This window comes from Wolffia australiana, chromosome 11 (assembly GCF_029677425.1).
Source record: "Wolffia australiana isolate 7733 chromosome 11, ASM2967742v1".
Classification (NCBI taxonomy): Eukaryota; Viridiplantae; Streptophyta; class Magnoliopsida; order Alismatales; family Araceae; genus Wolffia; species Wolffia australiana.
In genome coordinates, this window is record NC_135845.1 from 6,479,476 (window position 1) to 6,497,064 (window position 17,589).

The window sequence follows — 17,589 nt, forward strand, 5'->3', positions numbered from 1 at the left end:
ACAAGACTATATATAAAGCCTGTGTATCCATTCTACTTTCAACTTTGGGCATTTCTTTTCCTGCAAGACTATATATTTCTTGACATTCAATCACGCCATTTCCTCTGAATCTTTGATTTCCAAAGCTCGACGAAGATTGTGCTCGTCGACATGATTCCATCCTTCTCCAAAGCTCTTCGGGCGCGGAGATTGGTTCTCTATATTCCTCAATATTTCACCGCAATCCAAGCATCCAATGCTCGCGCTATCTCTTCTCAAGAAGTTGTCTCAGAAACTCCTGCGTCCATCAATGCAGGTGATCTGAATGTATTTTCGTCGATTTCGGAGTTTCAAATGGATCTCTAGCGTTCTTGCTGAGCAGGAAACAATTTCGCATTCTTCTTTGTTGGTCTAGGTAAAGAGGGCGGTTCGTGGTCAAAGTTCCTGTTGTTCATCCCCGGGGCCGTGACCTTTGGCCTTGGTAGCTGGCAGATTGTCAGAAGGCAGGAGAAGGTTGGTGGGCTGGTTTTTTTGGTCATTACTAGTGTTGTTTTCTGCTGGTTAATGTTATTCACTCACTTGGGATAGATAGAGACGATAGAACACAGGCAGAAGAGATTGGAGATGGAGCCTATAAAGGGAGCCAATGAAAGCACATTAGTTGAAGATTTCAACTCGTTGGAGTTCAGGAGATTGGAATGTAAGGGTATTTTCGACGAAAGCAAGTCCATTTTTGTGGGTCCTCGTTCGAGAAGCATATCTGGTTTGACAGAGAATGGATACTTTCTGATTACTCCTCTGATCCCCCGTGGAAGTGAATCTAACTGGTAATCTCCTTGTTACAGATTTTCTTACCTTATAGTTAAAAAAAAAAACAGATTTTCTTACCTTAATTGTATGATACTCTTTCTGCGCATGTTCTTGATTTTACTCTTCAGAGTTTACGCAAACGATAATTGACCTTGATTATCTTAAATTTAGAACTTTAACTTTATTGAGAAAAATCCTCGTGAATGTGTTAAAATAGCATGTTTGATAAAATTAACGTTTAGGGGCCATTATTTCGGATGGTTCAACTTTCATTTTTTCCGTGTGTAAATTACGTGCTTGTAGATATTCATTGAAAGCTCAGCAAGTATTTTCATTTCTACATTGATTCACAAGAAGAAGGGAAGTATTGATCAATCTTCATTTGTTTCTTGTTTCTGCGTCATAAATCCTTATTTAACAAGCATTTCCCTTTGTTGTGACATTCTCTTAGTGGATGGATTGCCTCCAAAGAGGATTAGAAACTGCAGTAGAGGCTCACAATTTTGCCAGTGGAGAAATTCCATTGAATTTTTTGAAATGTGATTGTTTTCTAGATCATATTTTTGGTCTGATATTTCTGGGATTCTATCCGGGGGGGAACAGTAGTAGTTTGCATCATTTATAGGCTATTCGAGTCGATGAATCATAGTTGGTATCAAGAATCTGGTGGAGATCGCGATAGTGTTGGTATGAGATGAACGAAAAGATGATGGTGGGAGGAGATTGTGGGGATGGTATCAACAATGCTGCTTCACCATCGCCATCATCGTCATCTTTGCTGGGCGAGCTGAATTTGGAGAACGATATGCATACCGAATCATAGTAGATAATATTGTTCTATCCTTTCTTTGATATTTTCCCCAGTGGTTTATGTATCTTTCCAGTTGTTGCCCGTTGATATCTAGATCCTAGAAATTATCTATGCCCTAAAAAAGCTATTATAGTAATCTTCTGCTTATGTATTTATTGTCAGTTTACAGATGCCGATCTTGGTGAATCGTGGTTGGGTTCCTCGTGAATGGAGGGACAAGGCTCTAAATCATCCACAAGGTATCAGCAAAACTTCTTTTTTTCCGGCAGCTGAGGATTCGACAAAATCCGAAGGCCGATGGTGGAAATTTTGGGACAAGAAAACAGAACCTGCCCAGGTTAGCGCGTTTATGACATTTCTAGATGATGCATTTATGATATTTTTTCTCTAACTATATTTTTGCGTGAATTAATTTATATCTTAAGGGTTTTTTTTTTCAAAAAAATATATCTTACAGGTTTTTCTCTGTAAATTTTCATTTTTCGTCTGTTACTGATGGGATCCTTGGAAAAAATATGAAAATGCATAAAATAAATTCAGATAAACTCATTAAAAATAAAGAAAATTAGGATGTCACATAGATAATATGTATATGATTTTATTGTCATGAAATCATCATTTAATCTATGTTAACTCATTAAGAACATGAAACCTTAATTCAACAATGCATTGGTGCAATTTCCTGAACATTTAAGGCTTTAATCATGTAGAAATGAAATGACTTAATGTATTTGAAGGTACCCTTACTAGGCCCCAACACCTGTTAGGGGTAGTTCCATCATTTGGTCCTTTGGAAGGGCAGTATTTGATCATTTGTTACTTGAAATACCAGTAGCCCTTCACTTAGAAGGGCAGTCAAGACAATGAACTGGGGCCTATTTGGCAAGGAAGGTCCTTCCTAATGGGCATGGGGACCGATCTGGGCTCTTAGCCATTTGCTATCTATCCATGTTGTCTTCCACTGTTCTGATAGGCCCCCAATAACAACTTATCGGCAATGAGCCAAGGGAGCAGAGTGGCCTGGGCCCGAGCTCCTATAAGAGGGGTCTGTTGGGCCAGTTACAAGCCCACCAGACCCACTTGCCCTAACGGAGGCTGGTGGGGTTCGTTAATGGTGGGGAGGAGGGAAAGAGGAAGGGGGGAATCGGGGGAGGAAGAAAGGAAGCTCCATCAGATGATGATGAAGACTGCCCTCTCTCCTATGACTCTCTCTCTACCTCAGTTTCATGCACCTCGTAGGTACGGTTGGGAAAAAAATTTCGTTCGTTCACGAACATGCAAACAAACGAACACGAACACAAACATAAAAAAATGGTCACGAACATGTTCGCGAACGGTTCGCGAACATGTTAGCTTCCCAATGCATCCCACCAGGTTTTCCTCCCCCCCCCTCTCTGCCCTCCTGAAATATCGATTTGCCAATTGATCGCGATCCCTCTTCCTCTGTTGGATCGATGGATCTTCCTGCTGCACCCAATTTTACGATTTAATCCGTCTTGAAAAATTGGCCGTTCCCCCCCCCCCCCCCCCCAATTTAAATATCGATTTGCCGATTGACTGTGATCGCTCTTCCTCTGTTGGATCGACGGATCTTCCTGCTGCACCCAATTTTGCAATTTAATCTGTCTTGAAAAATTGGCCGTTCCCCCCACCCCCCCACTTAAATATCGATTTGAAGATTGACCGCGATCGCGCTCTTCATCTGTTGGATCGACGGATCTTCCTGCTGCACCCAATTTTGCGATTTGATCCGTCTTGAAAAATCGCCTCCCCCCCCCTGAAATATCGATTTACCAATTGATCACGATTGCTCTTCCTCTATTGGATCGACGGATCTTCCTGCTGCACCCAATTTTGTGTTTTAATCAGTTTTGAAAAATCGATTTCTCGATGTATCGCAATCAATGATCATATGTTTGATCGATGGAGCTTTGAATTAATCTTCGTGCTTCTTACCCTAATTTTGTGATTTAATCTGTCGAGAGATATCAATTTGTCGATAGATCGCTATCTCTCATCCTCTGTTGGATCGATGGATCTTTGAATTTTTGTTCTCGTTCCAGACCCTAAATGAAAATTTAACTTAAATATCTTGTTATTTTCATTTATTAAAATTAAAGGTTCCAGATGCACGTCTCGTTCGTGTTCGTTCGTGAACGAACACAAACACAATATTTGTTATGTTCGTTCGTCGTTGAACAATGTTTGTTTGATGATGAAACACAAACTTCCCTACATTACTTGTAGGTTAGCTCTGTCACTCTGGCTGCTCATTTATTTCCATGCGGAAGGGGGAAGAAACTAGGCATTGTGGATTTTTGAAAGATCATTGTGGGTTATTAGTATTTTTCTTTTGAACCTCTTCTTCTCTCTGGCTCAGTCGGGTCTACCATGTTCTCTCTCTCTTCCCTTCCAAAACCCTTGTCTGGAGTATTTCCATCATTTGCCTTCAGGGCAATTTAGCTTTGAATAACTGTAGCCTCTGTTAGGCGGGCAGTCAAGAAGTTGTTGAATTAAGCCGATTGGCGAGAGAGGTCCTTTCTAGGTGGACATGGGCAACGATCTGGGTCTGTAGGTATTTTTTTCTTTCTAGCTTCTCTTACTGTCATACTCTCTCTTCCCTTCTGAGACCCCAGCCGGGGGTCTTCTTGTCATTTCACTTCCTCACAGTTTTTTTACATGAAAGACTGAAAGCTGATATTGGTAATTTGCAGGACCAAAAACAGGAGGAAAATATTTGCAATATTCTTGGCGTCATCCGTGGAAGTGAGAACCCCAGCATATTTGTCCCGGCCAATAATCCAGAGTCAGGTCAATGGTTCTACATTGATGTTCCTGCGATGGCTCGTTCATCTGGACTCCCAGAAAATATTATTTATGTCGAAGATATAAATGAGAAAATCGATCCAAAAAATCCTTATCCTGTTCCGAGGGACTCCAACTCCCTCATTCGTCATTCTGTCATGCCGCAGGACCATCTTAACTACTCCTTCACATGGTGAGAACCCCGCCTCTTGATATGTTTGATAATATTTCAGTAAAGAATTCCAACTTTGAAATAATCTTTTCCTTTGCAGGTATGCCCTGTCAGCCGCTGTCACTTACATGGCAGTGAAGAGGATTAGAGGGAAGAAGAGCAAGAGGTAATGGCTATCTTCCAAGTTTAATGATCAGGCAATCTTAGTGTGTGCCATATTCATTTATACTGTGTGCTGGTGGGCTGGGTAGACTCGGCCTTTTCAGACTTTTGGAGGCAGAATTTATTTGTAATAATGTGAATATTCTAACATTCCAGGCTTTTGAAGGGTTTTGCTTCCCATTTTTGAAGAAATATATATACAAAAAATTGGAAATATAGACCAAAGTGGTAAATATTTGGATACCAGTTAATCTTTCGTTTGTTTATTTGATAAAGTCTGAATTGGAAGTCACTGCTGGATTGCTTGGTGATTATTGTGTTTTCATATTTTGTTTTGCACGGCTAGGATACAGAGACATATATAAAGAGGGAGAGACAGACAAAGGGGCCGGTTGGAAGGGAAGAGAGAGAAACAAACAGAGATAAAAATATATAGAGAGGGATTGAGAGAGACATTCCGTCTGACAAACAGATAGACAGATGTATATTATTATATCATTCGATATTCGCACAGATGATTGGTCAAAGCATACAAATCCATACAATTTCTATTGCAAAGATTTATTGATAAAATGCAAGGTACATAATCTGCCAATATCAATGCCCCTCAGAGTTGTTTGTATTGTGGGTAAGACACTCTTCAAATTCCACATTGTGCTCCTGCCTGGGGGGTCGCCTTGTCTCTGTATGGTACACCTCCAACTTATAGATGTCAAATTATTTTGGACTGAAAGCAGGAACAATGGAAATATTTGGGTAGCTTTTCTAGATCATGTTATTATGCCAGACAATAGGTTTACATTTGTATCTCATACAGACTTATTGGCCTTATAGCTTTTCTGTTTGATGCACAAGGACATACAGTTTTGTTGCGGGCAACGATGTGATATAGTTATTGTGAAATGGAGCAATATGAGGAGAGAGAAAGCTAGGGAGAGAATTAGAGAGAGAGAGAGATGAACACCAGAGTTGGGGCACAAAAGATAGTCTATTACTGCCAAGAGTTCCCCTTTTATACACAAAAAATCCAGGGCACTAGGCCCTTTCAAATTCAAAAGAGAGGTTACTTGTTTAACAAGTAACTGTCCTACTTGTTAAACAAGAAACCGTTGGAGGGTCCAACGGCTAGTTTTACTAGCCGTTGGACTCTGGGCCTGTCCAGGACAGGCCCAGAACATATCAGGCCCTTAGTGGGCCTGATATTCCCGCCCTTAGTGGGGCTTCACTAATGGGCCCTTAATGGGCCCTTAGTGGGATTGTAATGGGCCCTTAGTGGACCATTACCGGGCTGCTAATGGGCCTTCCAGGGGTCCATTAGCAGCATTCTAAGGGGAGTTAGCAGTTCTATTAATACCCTAACGATTCTATTACAGTTACATGGCCTTAGGCCCATGGTTAGTGCATCAATACTTAACAGTTATTATACCAGTGTTACAATACAATCCCGGTCTTGATGTGAGAAACATACGATAGAGCTTCACAACACAGTTTGCATTCCAGCTGATATTGTGCAATATATAGTTAGAAATTCTAATTCTGTGGTTTTCATTTGATCATATGTCTACAAACATTTTCCATTGGTTCATTCTAATTGATGGAAATTTTACAAGGAGTCAACTTGCTACATAATTTACCCCAAAGAAAGTTGGTATCTTCCAAAAAGTTTCTAGATGTCAAATGCAACAAATCTATAAAGATGATTTGAAATCAGTTTATAGAGGTTAGATGCACCGTAATATGTTACATACCATATTTTAAACTATTTTCAGATTCTAATGATTTAAAACCTTATTTCTTCAATTATATAATGTTTTTCTTTACAATATCGATGAAGCCACGAAAACAATACTAACTATGGGTTTACTAGGTTTCTATTAAAAAAAAACATTTTGATTATCACTTTCATTATTGACATTAAGACTTTATGACCCATCTCATAATTCCCACGTGCTCTGAAAAGGAATTAGAGTGTTGGAATTTATGGTTTGTAGATGCTGAAAAGGGTTAATTAATTGGGACATGAGTGAGTCTTCTACCGGCAAAGCTTATGCCGGAGAGGACCAAATTAAATCTCAGAAAAGTGTAAATATTTATTTACTTTTTTGCTGAAGTCAAATATATTCTAGCTTCAAGGCGAGATTTATACTTCTCATGATATTTAACTATCTTGATAAGAATAATCGGGATGCATTGTGATCTCATGATTCATATAGGCATGACTATATTATATATAAATTATGTGAAATAACGATGAAGGATAAAAGGTTATTTTTCATGAGGATAAAATGAGATGTTTGGACTTTTCTAATAACTCTTTATTCAAGAATTGCAGTGAACTTCAGTAAATTGTAAGAATTGTTTGCAACAGGCATTGACTTGAGTAGGATTCGTACTCTGCCTAGCTCTTATATTCTCGTACATATATATAGGGTTTCAGTTCAACTTACATTCAGTATTATTTCCTTGGATTGTCATGATATGTTTTGGTTTCATGTTAATTTCTTCACTGTAAGCTTTCACATGTGCTTGAAGATAATATGTAATTATGCATTTCCCTGAGATGGTATCCTGCTACACCTTTTCTCCTCTTATCTTAGTTGTTTAATGAAGTTAGGATTCATACCTCGGGGATTAATATAAATTTTTATCCTCGATTGAATTCTTTGCAAGATCGTTCATTGATTTTGATCTGAAATAAGCCTTGATAGGTATAGGTTCTCATCACTCACTTCAATACCATATTATTATAATTTGAGTCAAATTTCATATTAATAAGCATTAGTTTCCAAGCTTTCTTTTCTCTAGATGAATGAAATAGAAAACTAAGAATCAAAGATTCTCTTAGTGGACTCTTAGAAATATACAATGTCATGGGATATTATCTATATATTTATGTTTTTAAGTTTATTTATATTTATGCATTACCTCAACACATTTCCTTAAACATGGTATCCTACCATGCGGTCACCTCATTTTCGTAGGGACTAATACTTACAGGTTCTAGTAAAATAAAAGTCACAAATGTAATTTAAAGTTCTCAAAAATGTCAATACATAACAAAAATATATTTTCAAGTTTCAAATCTAAGAGAATATTTTTCTAATTTTTTTTTTCACCATTTACTTTGCTCTCAGAATGAAGAACATACTCAAACAATATTTTAAAAGAACAAACCAGTATACTTATCATAATTAGGAAAACTCTACGTGTGCCTTTTATATTTATTTATCAAATGTTATGAATTGCTAGATGAGAGAAATAAAGCTAACATAAAATTTTCATCCCAAAACTCCTATATAGTTTTGAATATCATGGGTTAAAGTTGAATCATTCTCAATCATCCAATTGTCTCCCTCCTACATGATCCATATGGCGAATTGCCAGTGTGCCACAAATATTTAGGAAGACCAAAAAAGCAAAAAAAACTCCTGAAATATATTAAACAAATTCAGATATGTATTTTGACTTATAATTGTTTTCTATTTAAATTTAACGTCTGCAATACCACAAAATTTAGAAAAATCAGCATATAATTTTGGAATAAAATAAAAGTAAAAATAAAATAAATCAGAATATTCAAATAAATTCAAAAAATATTTTATGACTAAAAACTATTTTGAAAGTAAATGTAAGAAATTATGTTAACATGCCATAAAATCAAGAAAAAAACACAAATTCATTATAAAAGTATAATGAGTTTTTTAAAGCCTTAATAATAACATGCATTGATGACCACTTTAATAAAAATAAATGTATAAAGTGCATTAATTTGTATTTTATAAAATATATTATTTTTACTTATCACGATACTTGGTATAAGAGGTGATAATTCAAGGAAGATAACACATTGAATTTCTTTGCCAAGGTAGTGGAATATTGTATAGGGGTCTCCCATAATTACCCATTACATCAATTATGGTTTGATGGTTGACCATAATGTAAGTTTTCCTAAGAGCATCAAGTGGACGTGGGATAATATGCACACAATAACATATGGTACTAAGGTTTCATGAGAGAGTTTATCTGAGCCATTTTATCTTCTAGAGCCTGGAGAGTAGCTTGGCACTCCAGGGACCGACAATTCAACCTATCAATTTTACATTTGTCATGTTAATATAATAAATATGCAATTAAAGTCCTCATTTAATGAAACTATTTTATCTTATATCACTGTAATTTTCCACCCCAAATATTCCTCAGAACAATTCTGCTTATCTTCATAATAATTTGGAATTTTACTCTCTCATCTAATTTATCCCCTTATCTTTGCAAAATATTTTACCATAGTAATTTATGCTTAGTACCTATGGTCCTTGAGGATACTAACGTTTGTCATAAAATACCAAGGAAAACACATAAAAATGGCATTAAGTGCAAGAGCTCGTGCTGATCCTAGGGAGAAGAATATTGGGCTTCAATCAAGGGCTTTCATGTAAGTTCAAAATCCTACAAATCAGACTAGCTGTTGGTTTCTAGCATTATGAATATCAATTTGGAATCACTTTTTTTGGCAGAAAATGAGTTAGAGCGGATGATTTCTTTCTGTTTTCCCAAATTTTGAGTTACTGATTTTTGAGCTTCCAAGAAACTAAAATAATTAAATCGCTCATTTAAGTTTGATGTATTTATATTCATTCTCTTTATAAACCATTTATATAAAACGTGATGAAAAATAATTTAAAATTTTTTACTCAAAAAACAATTTTTTTTAGATAAATTTTGAAAACAAGTTTATTGAAGTAATACTATAGCAAAAATAATATGAAAACAAGTCTAAGTTGTCAGATGCCATCCTTTTTGCTTCCATTAATTCAGGAGCACACCTTCTAATTCATGTTAATAATGTGCTGATTGTAGCAATTCTCCTTGCCAGTTTGGGAGATCTTCTGGCTTCCATTGTTTTCATCTTCTTTGTATCATCTAAATTTTATGCTAGTACCACTTGACCAAAACAGATAATGTATATTTGAGTGGGTTTGAACCCTGTGAGATGGATATTTAACGTTTGACCAATATGACAAGCCTTCTAATAGATCTTCATTTGGGAAACACCAAACTCTGTTATTAGATCTTCATTTTTGTCTACAGTGAACAAATGAAATCCCTTCAAAGATCCATCCGGGTCATTTTGTTTCCCTTTTCAGCCTATAGAAATGCATGTAAGTAGCACCTTAAGGAGACAATTGGATAATTTTTCTTCATTTTGATAGAATTCTACTCTAGGACTCACTTTTTTTGAGAGAGTTCTCTTTTGCTTGTGGATTGAACCAATCCTTCATTGAATTATTAGATTCAGTAAATAGTCTTGCACATTCATAATTTTGCTTTCTCTAATAGAACAAGGCTTTGTGGATTCAGGGTTAAGCTTGGTGATTACTATTTCTTTGAATCAGAGTCAAAGAAAGAAATGTTTCCATATTGATTATAACATCTACAATTTGTTATCCCTTAACGTAAGATAATAAAGCCTAAGATAGTTTGGGAACCATGGTATGGAAGGCAAAAATAGTGCCCCTGAAAGTAAAATATGTCAGCTTAAACTTAAATACTTCCTTTCACATCAATACCCAACTTTGCAAATTTTAAGTACAGTCTTCAGCAAAAAAATCCCTTCATTGCAAAAAAAAAATTACGTTCATCTTTCTTGTAATGGAAATCCCAGTTAAAGTTGTTAATCATTTAGCCAATAAGAGACTACTCTTATTTACACTTATAAAGCGCTACTGCTAACCGGCTACTTGGTGCCAAGCAACCCATTGACAAAGAATAATAAGCAAAAAACAACTAAGCTTTAGATTTGCTTTAGCTACCGCTAAATCAAGCTATCTTATCCTAGGCATTTGCCCCCAGTGGGATCGTGGGATCGGATTGATTATAGAAACATGAGTTTAATTGATTAAAGAGACACAAGTTTAATTAGTCGATTCCCAATTAAATTTGTTAGGTTCATCTTTCATGTGATGGCAATCCCAATTGAAAATTTTCTTATTCATCCAGCCAAGAAAATGAAAAACTGGTATGAAATGGAAAACTGATCCTAGTGAAGTATATCTTTATATTTTTCTTATTAATAATTTTAATGTATTTTCTTGTTACCGTTGATGTTCTTGCGACCGCCTAAGACAGTATAAATACTACCCTTGTTGACGCTCTGGTCTGCTCCACCCTCGAGCGGCCTTCAATCTTCAGCTCTTCCGCCGCCCTCGTCGAAGAACTTCAGAGGAGATCGTCTTCGCTCGATTCCTTCGCCATGTCTGCCGTGGTGCTCGGCAAGAGGAACTCGGCCAGTTTTTTCGAGGAGTTGAGCCATCACCCGGCTGCTGGCGCTACCATCACTCCCCCGTCGGTCTCAGCCTCCAAGAAGGCGCGCTTCGCCTCTTCGCCGTCTTCTATGCTCGCCCAAGTTACGCATTCTTCTTTGTCGAGCTTGTTCTCCCCTCAACGTCCCGGGAATGCCGAGGCTGAGGGGAATCTGAGAGCGTTTGAGCATCTTAGAACCCTCTTCCCCGAAATTGACGATCAGGTATATTTTCTCGATGAAATTAGCCCTCTGGTGAGCTCCTAACCGGTGTTTGGATGCCGGAGTAAGATTGCTTTTGCAAAGATCTTGTTGGGTGGCCTGATCTTTCGAATTTTAACCTCAATAGTGACCTGAAATTTTCGCATGATGAAATCGTTCTATATCGTCTTATAGACTGCTTCAGCTCTTATTGTTGTTGTGAATTTCGTTCAGGTATCTGTCCCAGAGTTTTTTGTTTAGAAAATGCTTGAATGATGTTTCTAATAGGAGTTTTATCTCTGATATCATTGTTCTGTCTTATAGACTGCTTCAGCTCTTATTGTTGTTGTGAATTTCGTTCAGGTATCTGTCCCAGAGTTTTTTGTTTAGAAAATGCTTGAATGATGTTTCTAATAGGAGTTTTATCTCTGATATCATTGTTCTGTCTTATAGACTGCTTCAGCTCTTATTGTTGTTGTGAATTTCGTTCAGGTATCTGTCCCAGAGTTTTTTGTTTAGAAAATGCTTGAATGATGTTTCTAATAGGAGTTTTATCTCTGATATCATTGTTCTGTCTTATAGACTGCTTCAGCTCTTATTGTTGTTGTGAATTTCGTTCAGGTATCTGTCCCAGAGTTTTTGTTTAGAAAATGCTTGAATGATGTTTCTAATAGGAGTTTTATCTCTGATATCATTGTTCTGTCTTATAGACTGCTTCAGCTCTTATTGTTGTTGTGAATTTCGTTCAGGTATCTGTCCCAGAGTTTTTGTTTAGAAAATGCTTGAATGATGTTTCTAATAGGAGTTTTATCTCTGATATCATTGTTCTGTCTTATAGACTGCTTCAGCTCTTATTGTTGTTGTGAATTTCGTTCAGGTATCTGTCCCAGAGTTTTTGTTTAGAAAATGCTTGAATGATGTTTCTAATAGGAGTTTTATCTCTGATATCATTGTTCTGTCTTATAGACTGCTTCAGCTCTTATTGTTGTTGTGAATTTCGTTCAGGTATCTGTCCCAGAGTTTTTGTTTAGAAAATGCTTGAATGATGTTTCTAATAGGAGTTTTATCTCTGATATCATTGTTCTGTCTTATAGACTGCTTCAGCTCTTATTGTTGTTGTGAATTTCGTTCAGGTATCTGTCCCAGAGTTTTTGTTTAGAAAATGCTTGAATGATGTTTCTAATAGGAGTTTATCTCTGATATCATTGTTCTGTCTTATAGACTGCTTCAGCTCTTATTGTTGTTGTGAATTTCGTTCAGGTATCTGTCCCAGAGTTTTTTGTTTAGAAAATGCTTGAATGATGTTTCTAATAGGAGTTTTATCTCTGATATCATTGTTCTGTCTTATAGACTGCTTCAGCTCTTATTGTTGTTGTGAATTTCTGTTCAGGTATCTGTCCCAGAGTTTTTGTTTAGAAAATGCTTGAATGATGTTTCTAATAGGAGTTTTATCTCTGATATCATTGTTCTGTCTTATAGACTGCTTCAGCTCTTATTGTTGTTGTGAATTTCGTTCAGGTATCTGTCCCAGAGTTTTTTGTTTAGAAAATGCTTGAATGATGTTTCTAATAGGAGTTTTATCTCTGATATCATTGTTCTGTCTTATAGACTGCTTCAGCTCTTATTGTTGTTGTGAATTTCGTTCAGGTATCTGTCCCAGAGTTTTTTGTTTAGAAAATGCTTGAATGATGTTTCTAATAGGAGTTTTATCTCTGATATCATTGTTCTGTCTTATAGACTGCTTCAGCTCTTATTGTTGTTGTGAATTTCGTTCAGGTATCTGTCCCAGAGTTTTTTGTTTAGAAAATGCTTGAATGATGTTTCTAATAGGAGTTTTATCTCTGATATCATTGTTCTGTCTTATAGACTGCTTCAGCTCTTATTGTTGTTGTGAATTTCGTTCAGGTATCTGTCCCAGAGTTTTTTGTTTAGAAAATGCTTGAATGATGTTTCTAATAGGAGTTTTATCTCTGATATCATTGTTCTGTCTTATAGACTGCTTCAGCTCTTATTGTTGTTGTGAATTTCGTTCAGGTATCTGTCCCAGAGTTTTTTGTTTAGAAAATGCTTGAATGATGTTTCTAATAGGAGTTTTATCTCTGATATCATTGTTCTGTCTTATAGACTGCTTCAGCTCTTATTGTTGTTGTGAATTTCGTTCAGGTATCTGTCCCAGAGTTTTTGTTTAGAAAATGCTTGAATGATGTTTCTAATAGGAGTTTTATCTCTGATATCATTGTTCTGTCTTATAGACTGCTTCAGCTCTTATTGTTGTTGTGAATTTCGTTCAGGTATCTGTCCCAGAGTTTTTGTTTAGAAAATGCTTGAATGATGTTTCTAATAGGAGTTTTATCTCTGATATCATTGTTCTGTCTTATAGACTGCTTCAGCTCTTATTGTTGTTGTGAATTTCGTTCAGGTATCTGTCCCAGAGTTTTTGTTTAGAAAATGCTTGAATGATGTTTCTAATAGGAGTTTTATCTCTGATATCATTGTTCTGTCTTATAGACTGCTTCAGCTCTTATTGTTGTTGTGAATTTCGTTCAGGTATCTGTCCCAGAGTTTTTGTTTAGAAAATGCTTGAATGATGTTTCTAATAGGAGTTTTATCTCTGATATCATTGTTCTGTCTTATAGACTGCTTCAGCTCTTATTGTTGTTGTGAATTTCGTTCAGGTATCTGTCCCAGAGTTTTTGTTTAGAAAATGCTTGAATGATGTTTCTAATAGGAGTTTTATCTCTGATATCATTGTTCTGTCTTATAGACTGCTTCAGCTCTTATTGTTGTTGTGAATTTCGTTCAGGTATCTGTCCCAGAGTTTTTGTTTAGAAAATGCTTGAATGATGTTTCTAATAGGAGTTTTATCTCTGATATCATTGTTCTGTCTTATAGACTGCTTCAGCTCTTATTGTTGTTGTGAATTTCGTTCAGGTATCTGTCCCAGAGTTTTTGTTTAGAAAATGCTTGAATGATGTTTCTAATAGGAGTTTTATCTCTGATATCATTGTTCTGTCTTATAGACTGCTTCAGCTCTTATTGTTGTTGTGAATTTCGTTCAGGTATCTGTCCCAGAGTTTTTGTTTAGAAAATGCTTGAATGATGTTTCTAATAGAGTTTTATCTCTGATATCATTGTTCTGTCTTATAGACTGCTTCAGCTCTTATTGTTGTTGTGAATTTCGTTCAGGTATCTGTCCCAGAGTTTTTGTTTAGAAAATGCTTGAATGATGTTTCTAATAGGAGTTTTATCTCTGATATCATTGTTCTGTCTTATAGACTGCTTCAGCTCTTATTGTTGTTGTGAATTTCTGTTCAGGTATCTGTCCCAGAGTTTTTTGTTTAGAAAATGCTTGAATGATGTTTCTAATAGGAGTTTTATCTCTGATATCATTGTTCTGTCTTATAGACTGCTTCAGCTCTTATTGTTGTTGTGAATTTCGTTCAGGTATCTGTCCCAGAGTTTTTGTTTAGAAAATGCTTGAATGATGTTTCTAATAGGAGTTTTATCTCTGATATCATTGTTCTGTCTTATAGACTGCTTCAGCTCTTATTGTTGTTGTGAATTTCGTTCAGGTATCTGTCCCAGAGTTTTTGTTTAGAAAATGCTTGAATGATGTTTCTAATAGGAGTTTTATCTCTGATATCATTGTTCTGTCTTATAGACTGCTTCAGCTCTTATTGTTGTTGTGAATTTCGTTCAGGTATCTGTCCCAGAGTTTTTGTTTAGAAAATGCTTGAATGATGTTTCTAATAGGAGTTTTATCTCTGATATCATTGTTCTGTCTTATAGACTGCTTCAGCTCTTATTGTTGTTGTGAATTTCGTTCAGGTATCTGTCCCAGAGTTTTTGTTTAGAAAATGCTTGAATGATGTTTCTAATAGGAGTTTTATCTCTGATATCATTGTTCTGTCTTATAGACTGCTTCAGCTCTTATTGTTGTTGTGAATTTCTGTTCAGGTATCTGTCCCAGAGTTTTTGTTTAGAAAATGCTTGAATGATGTTTCTAATAGGAGTTTTATCTCTGATATCATTGTTCTGTCTTATAGACTGCTTCAGCTCTTATTGTTGTTGTGAATTTCGTTCAGGTATCTGTCCCAGAGTTTTTGTTTAGAAAATGCTTGAATGATGTTTCTAATAGGAGTTTTATCTCTGATATCATTGTTCTGTCTTATAGACTGCTTCAGCTCTTATTGTTGTGAATTTCGTTCAGGTATCTGTCCCAGAGTTTTTGTTTAGAAAATGCTTGAATGATGTTTCTAATAGGAGTTTTATCTCTGATATCATTGTTCTGTCTTATAGACTGCTTCAGCTCTTATTGTTGTTGTGAATTTCGTTCTGTGTATCTGTCCCAGAGTTTTTGTTTAGAAAATGCTTGAATGATGTTTCTAATAGGAGTTTTATCTCTGATATCATTGTTCTGTCTTATAGACTGCTTCAGCTCTTATTGTTGTTGTGAATTTCGTTCAGGTATCTGTCCCAGAGTTTTTGTTTAGAAAATGCTTGAATGATGTTTCTAATAGGAGTTTTATCTCTGATATCATTGTTCTGTCTTATAGACTGCTTCAGCTCTTATTGTTGTTGTGAATTTCGTTCAGGTATCTGTCCCAGAGTTTTTGTTTAGAAAATGCTTGAATGATGTTTCTAATAGGAGTTTTATCTCTGATATCATTGTTCTGTCTTATAGACTGCTTCAGCTCTTATTGTTGTTGTGAATTTCGTTCAGGTATCTGTCCCAGAGTTTTTGTTTAGAAAATGCTTGAATGATGTTTCTAATAGGAGTTTTATCTCTGATATCATTGTTCTGTCTTATAGACTGCTTCAGCTCTTATTGTTGTTGTGAATTTCGTTCAGGTATCTGTCCCAGAGTTTTTGTTTAGAAAATGCTTGAATGATGTTTCTAATAGGAGTTTTATCTCTGATATCATTGTTCTGTCTTATAGACTGCTTCAGCTCTTATTGTTGTTGTGAATTTTTTCGTTCAGGTATCTGTCCCAGAGTTTTTGTTTAGAAAATGCTTGAATGATGTTTCTAATAGGAGTTTTATCTCTGATATCATTGTTCTGTCTTATAGACTGCTTCAGCTCTTATTGTTGTTGTGAATTTCGTTCAGGTATCTGTCCCAGAGTTTTTGTTTAGAAAATGCTTGAATGATGTTTCTAATAGGAGTTTTATCTCTGATATCATTGTTCTGTCTTATAGACTGCTTCAGCTCTTGTTGTTGTGAATTTCTGTTCAGGTATCTGTCCCAGAGTTTTTGTTTAGAAAATGCTTGAATGATGTTTCTAATAGGAGTTTTATCTCTGATATCATTGTTCTGTCTTATAGACTGCTTCAGCTCTTATTGTTGTTGTGAATTTCGTTCAGGTATCTGTCCCAGAGTTTTTGTTTAGAAAATGCTTGAATGATGTTTCTAATAGGAGTTTTATCTCTGATATCATTGTTCTGTCTTATAGACTGCTTCAGCTCTTATTGTTGTTGTGAATTTCGTTCAGTGTATCTGTCCCAGAGTTTTGTTTTAGAAAATGCTTGAATGATGTTTCTAATAGAGTTTTATCTCTGATATCATTGTTCTGTCTTATAGACTGCTTCAGCTCTTATTGTTGTTGTGAATTTCGTTCAGGTATCTGTCCCAGAGTTTTTGTTTAGAAAATGCTTGAATGATGTTTCTAATAGGAGTTTTATCTCTGATATCATTGTTCTGTCTTATAGACTGCTTCAGCTCTTATTGTTGTTGTGAATTTCGTTCAGGTATCTGTCCCAGAGTTTTTGTTTAGAAAATGCTTGAATGATGTTTCTAATAGGAGTTTTATCTCTGATATCATTGTTCTGTCTTATAGACTGCTTCAGCTCTTATTGTTGTTGTGAATTTCGTTCAGGTATCTGTCCCAGAGTTTTTGTTTAGAAAATGCTTGAATGATGTTTCTAATAGGAGTTTTATCTCTGATATCATTGTTCTGTCTTATAGACTGCTTCAGCTCTTATTGTTGTTGTGAATTTCGTTCAGGTATCTGTCCCAGAGTTTTTGTTTAGAAAATGCTTATGCTTGAATGATGTTTCTAATAGAGTTTTATCTCTGATATCATTGTTCTGTCTTATAGACTGCTTCAGCTCTTATTGTTGTTGTGAATTTCGTTCAGGTATCTGTCCCAGAGTTTTTGTTTAGAAAATGCTTGAATGATGTTTCTAATAGGAGTTTTATCTCTGATATCATTGTTCTGTCTTATAGACTGCTTCAGCTCTTATTGTTGTTGTGAATTTCTGAATTTCGTTCAGGTATCTGTCCCAGAGTTTTTTGTTTAGAAAATGCTTGAATGATGTTTCTAATAGGAGTTTATCTCTGATATCATTGTT

The 17,589-nt window shown here is 35.8% G+C and overlaps 1 protein-coding gene across 2 annotated transcripts; it reads left to right on the forward strand.

The window, feature by feature from the left end:
* The first annotated feature begins 55 nt into the window (after positions 1 to 55).
* On the forward strand, positions 56 to 4,980 carry SURF1 (Surfeit locus 1 cytochrome c oxidase biogenesis protein). Of its 2 annotated transcripts, XR_013583095.1 has the most exons (7): positions 56 to 295; positions 395 to 492; positions 568 to 806; positions 1,763 to 1,937; positions 4,090 to 4,175; positions 4,315 to 4,598; positions 4,678 to 4,980. XR_013583095.1 is itself a non-coding variant. In XM_078583343.1 (6 exons), exons 1-6 carry the CDS (start codon positions 151 to 153, stop codon positions 4,745 to 4,747), a joined length of 1,011 nt encoding a protein of 336 aa, XP_078439469.1. In that variant the 5' UTR covers positions 56 to 150; the 3' UTR covers positions 4,748 to 4,980. The 2 variants fall into 2 exon arrangements, 1 of the variants encoding a protein (XP_078439469.1); XM_078583343.1 differs by lacking the exon at positions 4,090 to 4,175.
* Positions 4,981 to 17,589: the final 12,609 nt, after the last annotated feature.

Coding starts and splice junctions, on each gene's coding strand:
- SURF1 (XM_078583343.1), top strand. CDS start 151: ATGATTCCATCCTTCTCCAAAGCTCTTCGGGCGCGGAGATTGGTTCTC. Junction 296..394: donor TCCTGCGTCCATCAATGCAG/GTGATCTGAATG, acceptor TTGTTGGTCTAG/GTAAAGAGGGCGGTTCGTGG. Junction 807..1,762: donor CGTGGAAGTGAATCTAACTG/GTAATCTCCTTG, acceptor ATTTATTGTCAG/TTTACAGATGCCGATCTTGG.